Source organism: Drosophila santomea, chromosome X (assembly GCF_016746245.2).
Source record: "Drosophila santomea strain STO CAGO 1482 chromosome X, Prin_Dsan_1.1, whole genome shotgun sequence".
Classification (NCBI taxonomy): Eukaryota; Metazoa; Arthropoda; class Insecta; order Diptera; family Drosophilidae; genus Drosophila; species Drosophila santomea.
Genome location: NC_053021.2, coordinates 2,007,288 through 2,019,780, shown reverse-complemented (window position 1 = coordinate 2,019,780; position 12,493 = coordinate 2,007,288). Strand labels below are relative to the sequence as shown.

Genomic DNA, 12,493 nt, shown 5'->3' with positions numbered 1-12,493 from the left:
ACAGAAGTGCACTGCTGCAGCTTGAACTTTGACCTGGCCAATTTAGCTGCAATGTCGCTAGATTTGTCTTTTATCGATTTGAAAAAACAAGCAAAGTATTAGTGATCCAATTGAAGGGGATTATAAGCTTATGTTGCTATTAAGAGTGAAATATTTTATATTATTATAGCTTATGGTGCAGAAATAGGTATTTAAATCAGCCTAAGAGTATGCAACAGCATATTTACTGCATACTTTTGGCCACCTTTGCGTTTTCTCCGCTCTTTAGCCAAATCTTATTTGATTACCATTATTGCTGTTGACCCAAAATCCTGCCCACTGTCCGCCGGGCAATTAAGAAAGCCATTTCAGTCATGAGCCAGCGGGTGTTGCCAATAATATTGTGTGTAGCACATTTTGGCAGTTGTCAACCGTTGGCCCAACCGAACGGTTCGCCCAGCCTCGTTTAAGCCACCTCCATTGTAGCCACCGAATCACCAAGCCACTAAAGCCACTGAAACCACTGAGCCACTGAAACCACGTAGATTGCAAAGTGTGCTGCCTACAAAGCACCGCATTAGGCCGTAAAAAGCGTACTGCCGCTGGCTGTGGTGTTGGTGTTGGTGATAGTGGTAGTGACACTAGCGATGCACCTGAACGTGGCCCTGTGGGCGTGCGGCGCCCTTCTGGCGGTGCTCCTCACCTGGCAGCAACGCAAGTGCTGGCGGCTCATCTGGCAGCTGAACGGATGGCGCGGCGTTGTCCAGCAGCCAGTTCTCTGGTTCCTCCTCTGCATCAATCTGCATCCAAACAGTTGAGTCTTACAGTTTTAGTATTGTATTGTATCTAATTGTTAGTAAACATTTTGCAGGCATTCTGGAGAAGGTATCCCAGTATCGTGTGTACTTCCAGCGCCCGTTGGCCGTACTCGTGGGCACCCGAGTCCTGCTCTACATCGATGATCCCGCCGGCATGGAATGCGTCCTCAATGCGCCCGAGTGCCTGGACAAGACCTTTCTGCAGGATGGCTTCTTCGTGCGTCGCGGTTTGCTGCATGCCAGAGGTAAACATCTAAAGGATTTTTCAAGATAAAATTGCAATTATTGTTTGTTATTAAAGGGAAAAAATGGAAGTTGCGTAGAAAGCAGCTGAATCCCGCCTTCAGTCACAACATTGTGGCCAGTTTCTTCGATGTCTTCAACTCGGTGGGCAACCAGATAATCGAACAGTTCCTATCGCAGCCCCATCTTCACGGACAGGCAGTCAAGTTTACGGATGCCGAGGATTTGCTCAGTCGAGCCGTGCTGGAGGTATCCTGTTGTGAGTATAAGCCATTGATACATACTGATTACTGATTACTGATTACTAAGATATATGGCTTAATGTGAAAGTAACTTGGAGATTTCGTTGCGGAATTCACAAACAAATAAATAAATAACTAATTGCATTCACTTCCCTTTGAGTTGCGACACGTGCCCCCCGTTTCCATGCGCCTCACGTAGCCGGAATCCCGTCGTCCCCATCGTTCCAATATTCAATATCAAATATCCAATGTGAATGTGCCTATATACCAAGTATATAGTCGCCGCACGAAAAGTCATCAAAATATTTACATGCAATTATGAGTGTTTGTTTGATTGAGTCGAGCAATAAGTGTTTGCACTCACAGTTATTGAAAACCAAGCCATTTATGTGGTTACCTTTAAGTACCATATATTATAAAACTTAATATATGGGAATTTTCATAAATTAGTATATATAATCGATTTACTCTCTTGCAGTGACTATTATGGGCACTCCAACCAATTTCACGCAATTGGATGACGCGCACATTGCCCACAGTTACAAGCGGTGAGTGCAGATTCCATCTAACCTTACATTACCTAACTCCATCCCAATCGCAACCAGACTTTTGGAGATCTCAGCCGTGCGAGTGGTGAAGCCATGGCTCCAGATACGCCTTTTGCACCGCCTCCTGGCCCCGGAACTGTACGAGGAGTCCAGGAAGTGCGCCAAATTGCTGGAGGATTTCGTCGGCGGCATCGTGAGGACGAAGCATCGCAACTGGCGGCTAAGGGACGCCGTTGGTGGTGAAAAGTCTGGTGAGGATTCGTCGTCTTGCGGCTGGCAGAGGCGCATCTTCATCGAGCAGATTTTTCAACTGGCCGCCAATGGCGAGATGACGCTCGAGGAGATCATGGACGAAGCTCAGTCCATGGTACTGGTGGTATGTGTCCCAAATGCGTTTTCATATTCCTTTATATAAGTTTGGATCATTTGCAGTCCTTCGAGACGGTGTCCAATAGCATAATGCTGGCCCTCCTCTGCTTGGCCACCAACAAGGGCGACTGCCAGCGTCGCTTGCTGGCGGAGATTAGAGCCCTGGTTTCACCGGATGGCACCGGTCAGGTGGCGGTCAGCTTGGAGCAGCTGCAGCAGCTGCGTTATCTGGACGCCTTTGTCAGCGAATCGCTGCGCCTCCTGGCCACCGTACCGATGAATCTGCGCCACGTCAGTCGCGACTTTCCACTGGCGGGCCGGCAGCGGGAGACGATTGTGCCCCAAAACAGCATCGTGGTGCTGGACACCTTCAACATGCAACGCGACGAGCGCTGGTGGGGCGCCACCGCCAAGCAGTTCGATCCGCAGCGGTTTCTCGACCAGCAGCAGGAGCCGAGTAATCCTGGTTCGGGTTCGGGTTCGGGATCAAGATCGGGATCGGGGGAACCGAGGAGGCAGCGCGATCGGCGGCACTCCTACAGCTTCCTGCCCTTCTCCAATGGACTGCGGTCGTGTATCGGTGAGTTGAAAGCAGTATCACGACTAACAGATACCCCTTTGCATTAACTTTGAAGCCCTACTTAGCAACATGAAACTATATAGTTTTGGTACCCACTCCATATATTTTCCAGGTCGCCGCTATGGACTTTTCATCATGAAGGTGTTCCTGGTGAAGTTGGTCTCAAACTTTGATTTTCAGAGCGATTTCCAGCTGGAAAAGCTGCAGTTTGTCGAAAACATATCGCTAAAGTTTAAAAACGCCGACGACATCTTGCTGTCCATCCAGCCACATAACCAGTCCATGGAGTCCACTTAGGAGCATTGGTTTCCCCTTTTCCAAATAATATATGTAATAATACTTCTTTTTTTTTACTTCATGTATGTAGTTACAATACTTCTTTCTTTTTTACTTCATGTATGTAGTTACAATGTTAGTTACAATGTCATGTACAAGTTAAGATTTAATGTATCTTACGCAGTCTCAATAAATACACTTAATTTTTTACGCAATCTCAATAAATACCCTTATTTGTATAGCAAAATGAAATATCCTACTAACATTTTCCCAACAATTTGAAATTTTGCGAAAAGCTTTTGAAAATTGTTTACTAGAAAGCTTATTTTTGTTTTGCAACCATTGAAACTTGAGCAACAGATGGCGCCAGCTGGAGAATGAATATCTATATTTGAATATCTGTGTATAATTCAATATCTATATTTGAATATCTACATTTCTAATATAATAAATTCAATACAATATACCAATATAAACATTTTCAAATTACTCAAATGCCAAAAGGTAGATTTTTTTAAACATTAAGTCCACCAGCAAGCCAAACAGGACAATGCAAAAAAAATAATTTGTTTGCAACAAAAGATCAAAGGCGGCCTGTGACTCTGTGACTTGAAGTGGAAAATGGGAGTGAAACTGAAACTGAAACTGAAACTGGGATGCACTGCATCTGTCATGGGATGCGACAAATGTCGGGCGATTGCCGAGCACACGCGACTGCTAATGTGGCAGGACATGGAGAAGGGACTTGCTACTTGCAGCGTGGAGGACACCGCCGTATGATAATATGCCACAACTGTCAGCAATATTTCCACTCCGCTCCACTCCGTCGCCGAGTTTTCCGCCAGATTTGCCCGTCACCTTTTGGCATGCAGTATAGTACCTATGTAACTTCAGTGCCTTTAGTAACTTCAGTGCCGGGCACATTCACATATCATTGTCAGGAGTCCTCGAGTCCTGGAGTCCTTTTGACTTGTCTGAAGAGTGGAGTCCAAAGGGCGTCCAAAATGCTGGCATCGCCTCAGCAGCTAAACGACAACAGCAGCAACAGCAGCAGCAGCAGCAGCAACATCAACAGCAGTCAGCCAAGTGGCATCATTATAACTTGGTCTACACTGCGCGAAATTCGACATGGAGCTCACCCATCCCAGTGGGAGTCGGAGGAGGCATCTTGTTATTTCCCAAATCATTCAGACAAGTGCTTTCACGACTTTTGTGGTAGAAGTCTATGCGTTAGTATATCAGTTTCTATGCACCCTAAGGTTTTAACAGGTATTACCAACCATAAAAGCTATAACTAAATTCGCTTGAAAAGTTAAATTCTGCTAGGAAGATTAGTCAAAAGTAAAGGGTATGTGCCAGTTGAGTTCGCCTGCTCTTTTGAGCTGCAAGATTTTTGGCTTGTGAGAGGAACTTACCTTTTCGCCAGGCAAATGACGCCGTCAACGAAGTCATTTGGTGAAGGGGGTGGTGGGGGCGTGGGCGGTAGGCGGTGGGTGGTGGGATGGCAATGTCCTTGTAGTTGCTTTTGCTGCTATCGCTACTGGCATTAACTTGACACTTTCCCCATTGCCGTGAGTGGAATGCATTCGGTGTGTGTCCTTGTGCCTTGTCCTTTGTGTTCCTCGTGTCCCTCGTCCTTGCGCCATCGAGGATGTGTGCGAAAATTTATAACTGGGAAAAGGCACTTGAAACACATTCGCATGGAAATTTCCACCACACACACACACACACACACACATATTTACTTTGATTGATGTGCCGGCGCACGAAATCGCCACGGATAAAATATGGCTGCTCCACTCTAAAACGGAGTCTTAATTATTTGCCAAAGCATCCGGAAATGCCCGTAATTCCAACTGTCTGCAGTGGTCAAGCTAGAAGAAGAGTTATGTCCAAAGCCCAATGGGGTTTTCCGCATCCTGCGATTAGTCCAACGACGTGAATTCAATGCTTCACTTTGGGTGAGTAAGTTATTTGTATTCTTGAGCTGGCAAATAGTCGACTTTCTGCATAAAAGTTGAAATTAGATAGATGTTGTTTTTGTTAAGCAATTATGCATTATGTTTGGATCGAAAAAGGTTTTATGATCAGTGTTTTTTTTTTTTTTGCCTATTGCAAGGACTTGCCGGTCCACTCGAAACAGGATTCCTAAAATGCAAATCGTGCTGAATTGCATTTTTCAGCAAAATGCTTGGGGAACCAAAACGGCGAGTTGCAGCCACTGGACTTTTGCTCTGTGCGAGGCGTTGATAAATGTGCCGAGTAGCGAAGCAGCAGGAGGACATGATGGTGCTGGTGTGGAAATGGTGGCCAGAGGACCATGGCCAGTGTCACTGCCACTGATGCCGTTAAGTGCGACAGAAATCCACTGAGCCGCATAAAAACGAAAGCGTGAAAATGCCAGCGGCCTGCTAATAGACGAGTCAGCCGTTCCAGTTGCACCACCAAAAACCCACCGATGCCATGAGAGCATCCACCAGGACGATGGGAGCCACCAGTAGCCACCAGGAGCCAGCAGGAGTCACTAGGACACATGCACATCGGTTGGAGGCTGCATTCCAGTGTGGCCGGCATTTTTGGATCATTTTTCTTAGTTTTTGTTGGTCCTTTGGTTTCTTCGGTGGCAACGTTGTTGACAATTTGTCGACGTGTCAAAAGAGTCAACGTGAATGTGGCAAGTGACGCTGACGAGACAGGCGCCTACCCATCTCCACCAGCCATCGAGCAGCCATCCTCCAACTCCTGGTCGAGATCCTGCTCCTGTCGCCCTGTCGTCCTGTCGTCCTGTCCCTCTTCCGGCTCCTTTTTCGGCACCCCATTTGTTGGCCTACTCCATCGCAGAGGCCTTTACACATTGCCACCGAGACTTGCTGCAAACGCGTATGCCATGGTTTCAGAAAATGTTTTCCTATTAACAAACAAAAAGTGAAATTTGTGATGATTCAACGATTGTTAATTTGGTGTTGTATTATACAAATTTGTTATGACTAAAGTTATGTGTAAAATTATAAAACAATTATATTATAATTATATTTTTATATTATTATTATATTATATTATATATTATAATATATTTTGTATAACAACTTTCTACAACACCTTTCATTTCAAGCGTGTAAAATGTTGAGAGAAACCTTTTTTTTCGACATCAGTTTTTTGGCCAGATGATGTGTCATTCGCGATGGATTCCTGCGACGGCATTGAAAATTAATTTTTTGCCAGATTCGAGGGCCAGGGAGGATAGCAACTCCAACTCTCGACATTTGGTCATAAACGGCATAATTGATATATATACGACTGCATATGCGAGCGTGTGCGGATAAAGCTCATCAAGTGCTAACAGCGGTCCACTGTCCACTGTCCACCGTCCATCGTCCACTGGCCCCTTGTCACTAATTACATGCATGTCAATTTCGCTCATCGTTGCATCGCCGCTCTGGGATTGGGATTGGGATTGGGATCGGGATCGGGATTGTTGGGCACCCACGCAGCTTCGGCAGCTGAAAAACCAAACATATTTGGACAGTTTGTGGGCGGATGGCGGCTGTGGCGACCATTTGGCGCCCAAGCCATCTGCATCTGTCCATCGGACGCAGTGCAATGCAACGCAACACCCTTAACGATGTGCAACGCGGCGTATGCGCAATATTTTACAATATTTTATACCCTTTTTTCTTCTGAGCTAACGAGGAAAAATTCGATCTGCTTGCCAATCTCTCTTGCTGTTTTTTTACATAGCAAAAAAAATATAAACAAAATGTTACGTCTGCACCGTGTCGTATGCGCAATACTTTAACCTGTTGCTGAAATTACCCATCAATTGAGCAGAGCATTGAATGCCTCGGCTTGCAGCGTTTTTCTTACTTTATTCAATTTTTCATTATTTGCTGACAGTTGTCGGTAAATGGAATTGTTTATTACCTGTCGTCTGCCCCTGTTCATGTCCAAGTCCATGTCCTGCCGTCGGCCACCACCTGTTCCATCCCATCGGAGACCCCATTTCCCATTCCCTAGCCGTATCCAGCGAGCAGACCACGTGAGTGATTATCATAACGTTTGGACTAACCCGACTGCTCCATCAACTGGCAGCTGAATGTTGACAGTTTTGGTTGGCACAACAAAACGCTTTTGTGGACTAACAACAGGGCTGCCCCGGCTGATAATGATAATGATAATGATGGATGTGTGTGTGTGTGTGTGTGTGTGCATAAATCAGGAGTTAAGGGAAGCTACGGAACAGTGGGCTACCAAAGGGTTTAAGTGCCAATGGGGCAGCATAAATGTGGAACGTGCAGTGCGGGATTACGGGCCTTAAATTGAACCCAATTTGAATCGCATTATCAATGCGTGTTCATTTGGAAAGTTCCGCTGCAAAATGTCGCGAATTCAACGAGGCATTCGCCAAATTCGATGATGAGTGAGTTATTACACGTAATGTAATTATAGTATATTTTAGGCAGAAATTTAACAAAATTTAACAATATACAAAATATCTTCAAATAGGTGGAATTTATATGCTTTAAAGTCTAAAAGCATGGTTACTTACTACAGAAATCGATTCGTTTTTGGAACTCACACTTCAAGTGCAGGCGATGAAACGACACTTGGCCCATTTGACACTCTTTTTCATGGCTCCACAGGCAATGCTGCCGCCCCAAAAAAGAAGTCTAATTGCCAGTGCCAAAGTGGCAAAGAATGGAGAGGGTGCCAGAAAAAAAGAAAGAAGAAAGTCGACCTGGCAGCAGCTGCCGCCTGCAACTGCAACTGCAACGGCAACGGCAGCATCACCAGCCACATCTGCAGCAGCAACAGAAAAAGCAACAGCAAAAGCAGCATCGTGGACTTGCAACATGAGAACCAATTAAAGACATCGTTGGTGTCGACGACGTCGGCGTTGCTGGCAAACGTCAACGTCGACAACTAATTAGCATAACAAGCGGCAAGCAGCAAGAAGCAAAGCGAACTGGGGCCCAAACTCCGCTCCAAAACCGAACCGGAGACTCGAACTGGAGACGGATGCAGCGCTGGTCACCAGGCGGCTGGCGCGGCGAATCAGGAGGAAGAGGATGCGGATGCGGATGCGGATGAATGCAGAAACGAGGCTGCGGCCAGGGATGTTTGACGATAAGAGGGGTAAGCAAAAAGTGTCGAAATTATCGCTGGATAGTTATCGAAGTTCAAGCACTTCGGACGATTACTTGCAGATGGTATCGCACAGATTACTCATACTTACTATACTGATTTTTAATATTTTTTACATTTTAGATGAATAATTTTTTCTGCGTACTTTTGTTTTATTATCAATATATTTGCAGCATCCCTAGTGGCGAAATCTCGGCCATGTGGGCTCCTCAAATCAAAAGTTCGCCCCTGGAGACACCCACACATGCATGCATATATACATGCATATAAAGGCAAATACAATTACAAGGCGGTCCACCCACCACTGCACGTTGCAATCGCTGCCCACGCCCCCCGCCTCCGCCTCTGTCTCCGAGTGGCATTAATAAACTGTCGGCATAAATAAAATGCAACCAAAATGGAGGAGGAAAGTCTTGGCAAATGGGAAATGCCAGTTGGCGGGGAAACGGGAGAGGCTTAGAAGTGAAAAGAGGGGGGGGGGGGGAAGGGGGGGGGGGAAGCATGGTCAAAGCTTTATGATTTATACGCGCACGGCACTGAAAAAAAATCTGAGATATTTAATTAATCTTTAATAATTAGACTAAAGAGAGTTTGTGTTTAGTTACAAGAAATATGTGAATAGTGTAAGCAAATAAGTGTGGGATTATATAGGGATTGATTCTAACAATACGACACCAAAAGTGACACCCTTTTGTTTCAGTGCATTGCCCGCAATGACATCGATGCTGCAATAGCGTTTTCTTCCAAACGCCAGAGTGCACAACTAGCGCCACGATTTTTTGGCCCAACTTGACTTGGTCGGAATAATAAAGGCCAACGGAATGGCGGATCGTAGGAGCCGGGAACTGGTAGGTTCTGGCCGGGACTAGAGACTGCAGTCTTGAGACTTGAGACTTGGCCTCGAAGTTGACTGTTGCGTCCGATGCGGCGGCGTCGCATGTTTGTGATGGCGACGAGACAGCCAGCGAGACAAGCTCAAAGGGATTAAATTAAAATGTCCTTTGAGTTGTGTTTTAATTACTTCCTCTCTGGCAATGAAAACTGTCTCAGACGCTTCGCTCGCCCACACTCCTTCATCGCTGGCCATGATTTTGGAGTTTGCCAAAAAGTTTCCTTGGGGTTCGGGAATTAGACATCTGGCTGGCACAAACAGTTGTGGGATCACTGCAAATTAGGCAGGGATCAGCGGAGGATTTCCGTTGATTGTGCGGCACATCCTAGATAGGTTTCCCTATTGGTAGCATGTAATAGCTGGCTGCTTTTTTAAAAGCCATTGTAGAAGTGCCTTAAGTGATTAATAAACCGCAACCAAGATAATTGGAGTATTTCTGTACTGTGGGTAGCCAAAAATGGCAGACTTATTCAGCGTGGAACATTATCGGCTTAACGCTGGGTAGATGATCAAGTGAGTCCTCTTCGCAGTGCCCTTAACCCTCAGCTCTTAACCCCACAAAGCCCAGCAAAGCTGCGTCCGTTAATGGCACAATCCGCATCCGCATCTGCAATCCACATTCGCAGCACGCATAGATACATTTACATCTGTGCTGCATAGCAATCCGCATTCGCAAACGTATCTGTATCTGAAGCGGCCAATGCATCTGTATCTGTATCTGTAACTGTAACTGTAACTGCAGATGTATCTGGAGCTGCGGCTGTATCCCGCCATGGCGATGGCTCATTCATTCTTATCAGCGTATGGGGGATTTGTCGCCTTTCAAGACAGACAAACAAATGGCAAATTAATTGCCCGCCCGCCGTCGTATGGACCACTTGGTCTCCGAAAAAGGCGGAGTGCCATCGATTGTTTATACATACATATATTTATGTATTTATTTATGCCGCCTTCGATTGGCTACAAAATGCCGCTGATCTGCGTGGCACGGACAGCGGGCGCGGATGTCGATGCGGATCCATGAATGCATGCCATTGCTGCCATGGCATTGCCGTGCCATGAATTTTGTGCCCTAGTCGAGCGGCGAATGTTTTGCATATCATTCGAATCCGAATCCGAATCCGACTCGGAATCGGAATCGGACTTGGAGTCGGAGTCGTTGGGTAGGTGGAATCCGTACCAGGGGGCTTTGCATATATTTTCCCTGACTCAGCCCGGACAACATATTTTAGGCTCTCCATTTCCATCTCCGTCTCCATTGCCATCGCCATCGCCATCGCCAATCTCCATCTGACTACGACTTGCTTCGCAATCGCTCCGCCTGTCCCGCTCAGCATGGAATTTATTTGAGCAAATTTACGAATTATTGCCAGCGTCCTTGTTGGAGACGAAGTCGCCATTGTGCACGGAAAAATATTAATCGCATTTCACAACTGCTGGTGCAAAAACAACGCATGAGAACTGTTAATGGTACACGTAAAAAGCTACATCGTTTTTAAATAGATAATATAAAGTAAACCGTAACTACTTACATATTTTTCGCGGTTTTTCTCAGTGTATCTGGAGACGTTGGACATCTATTACGTTGGCCATTTACATTTCACAATTGCCTTGTTGGCATCTTTTGCCCCGTTTGTTATGGCACTATTCTGCTTCCTCCGACGCCCCTCCCTTCCCCACTTTCTCCTCACATTTCATTCGCTTTGTTCTTTCATTTTTTAATGGGCTTTTGAGTGGGCGTGGCCCAAGCCGATTTCGCACGCCGCATATATCTGAACATAATGCCATATGCCTTTTGAATGCTGAGTGGATTTTGGACCAAATTGACGACAGACATTACAGGGATGCTTGAATGGCGGCGCCGCTTGAAGATTATTAACTTATGTCCATAATAAAGCATATTAATGGGTAACACAGCATACAGCATACAGGATACACCATCTCAGGACATAACCATCGCATGCTGATCTTGGCAGAAGTTTCCTCAAAAATCGTAATCAAACTGTTTGCAGTTTTCACTTCATATTTTATTATTACCAATTCGGCCTTTGTAATGGATAATTGAATGAAGATCAAAAGTGAGCAAGCGAGAGCGGAGAGACAGCTTTCAAAGTTCATCGTTTGCTTAAGCAACCGTTACTTTGGCTTAATGCTCTCTCTCGCAGTTTGGATTAAAAGTTCTCTCTCGCTCTCGCTCTTCTTCTTCATGTTCGTCTAGTTCTTCCTCTTCTTCTTCAGTTTTTAGTTCATTTTTTGTTCGCTAAGGATTGCAGCCGCGCAAAAACATCAAATTAAATAAAACAATGTTGTTTAGCGTTGTTTAAGTGTTTGCAAAAAGGAATAACGTATTATTAAGTGATCGCGGTGTTGTGTTTTACGCATACACATGGAATTATTGTTGAAATCGTTGGTTAAGTGCACAAATGCAATTGGCGCTCCGCGGGACAAGTGAAAATGTATGCACACACTTATGCATGTGTGTTTAGCGTTGTTTAAGTGTTTGCAAAATGAAATAACGTATTATAAAGTGATCGCGGTGTTGCGTTTAAATGGTTAAAATGGTTAGTTAAGTGCACAAATGCAAATGGCGCTCCGCGGGTCAAGTGAAAGTGTATGCACATAAGCATGCATGTAAATATACGTACATACACATGTATACAGAGGATTTAAATCGCGTGCACATTATGATGTATGTACGTACATATGCATGTAAAGCGAACATTGTAACTTGTGAGCTATTTACAGCGCCCAAAAGGCATTAAGTACATAGATCAAGTATAGTGAAACCAAGTAAATAACGAAATCTAGTATTTAGCGTGTTTCAATGTTCAAACGACATTCTAAGATCTTACTTTTTGCCAAATTCGCTAACTTGTGCTCATTTCGCGGCGGTTAAAGTGGACAGGAACACGGTGATCTCCATGCTCCGGTGGCTTAGAAGTCCAGCATGACCACCACGATCGTCTTGTGGTAATCGGATGCCATTTCTCGCGAGGATTACGGTCGGTTTTCCGGTCCTTTGTGTCGTTAATGTTTTTTGTTTATTTTTTTTAGGTGATGTGGTAATGAGGTCCATTTCTCGCGAGGATTACGGTCGATTTTCCGGTCCTTTGTGTCGTTAGTGTTTTTGTTTATTTTTTTTAAGTGATGTGTGATTAAACGAGAATGAATAGTGTCTAATAATAAATAAATAAAAATTAAATAATCAATATCAATAATCATCATATTTAAATTATCAATGCCACAAAAAATAACACGCAATTTAAAAAATCATGGTAAGTGGCGTTTACATAAATTTAAAAATTGTTATCTATAATAACCATTTATAAAGATTTACATACATATGTATGTAATAATGGGTTATATGATGGGTTTTATGATTATCAATAAACATATAAAATCGC

At 44.6% G+C, this 12,493-nt stretch overlaps 1 protein-coding gene across 1 annotated transcript; it reads left to right on the top strand.

The window, feature by feature from the left end:
- Window positions 1-341: 341 nt before the first annotated feature.
- On the top strand, window positions 342-3,246 carry LOC120456413 (probable cytochrome P450 318a1). The gene is made up of 7 exons (XM_039643243.2): window positions 342-792; window positions 851-1,042; window positions 1,099-1,299; window positions 1,761-1,830; window positions 1,888-2,206; window positions 2,263-2,779; window positions 2,892-3,246. The coding sequence occupies exons 1-7, from the start codon at window positions 627-629 to the stop codon at window positions 3,074-3,076; spliced, it is 1,650 nt and encodes a 549-aa protein (XP_039499177.1). The 5' UTR covers window positions 342-626; the 3' UTR covers window positions 3,077-3,246.
- Window positions 3,247-12,493: the final 9,247 nt, after the last annotated feature.

Coding starts and splice junctions, on each gene's coding strand:
- LOC120456413 (XM_039643243.2), top strand. CDS start 627: ATGCACCTGAACGTGGCCCTGTGGGCGTGCGGCGCCCTTCTGGCGGTG. Junction 1,300..1,760: donor CGTGCTGGAGGTATCCTGTT/GTGAGTATAAGC, acceptor ACTCTCTTGCAG/TGACTATTATGGGCACTCCA. Junction 2,780..2,891: donor TGGACTGCGGTCGTGTATCG/GTGAGTTGAAAG, acceptor TATATTTTCCAG/GTCGCCGCTATGGACTTTTC.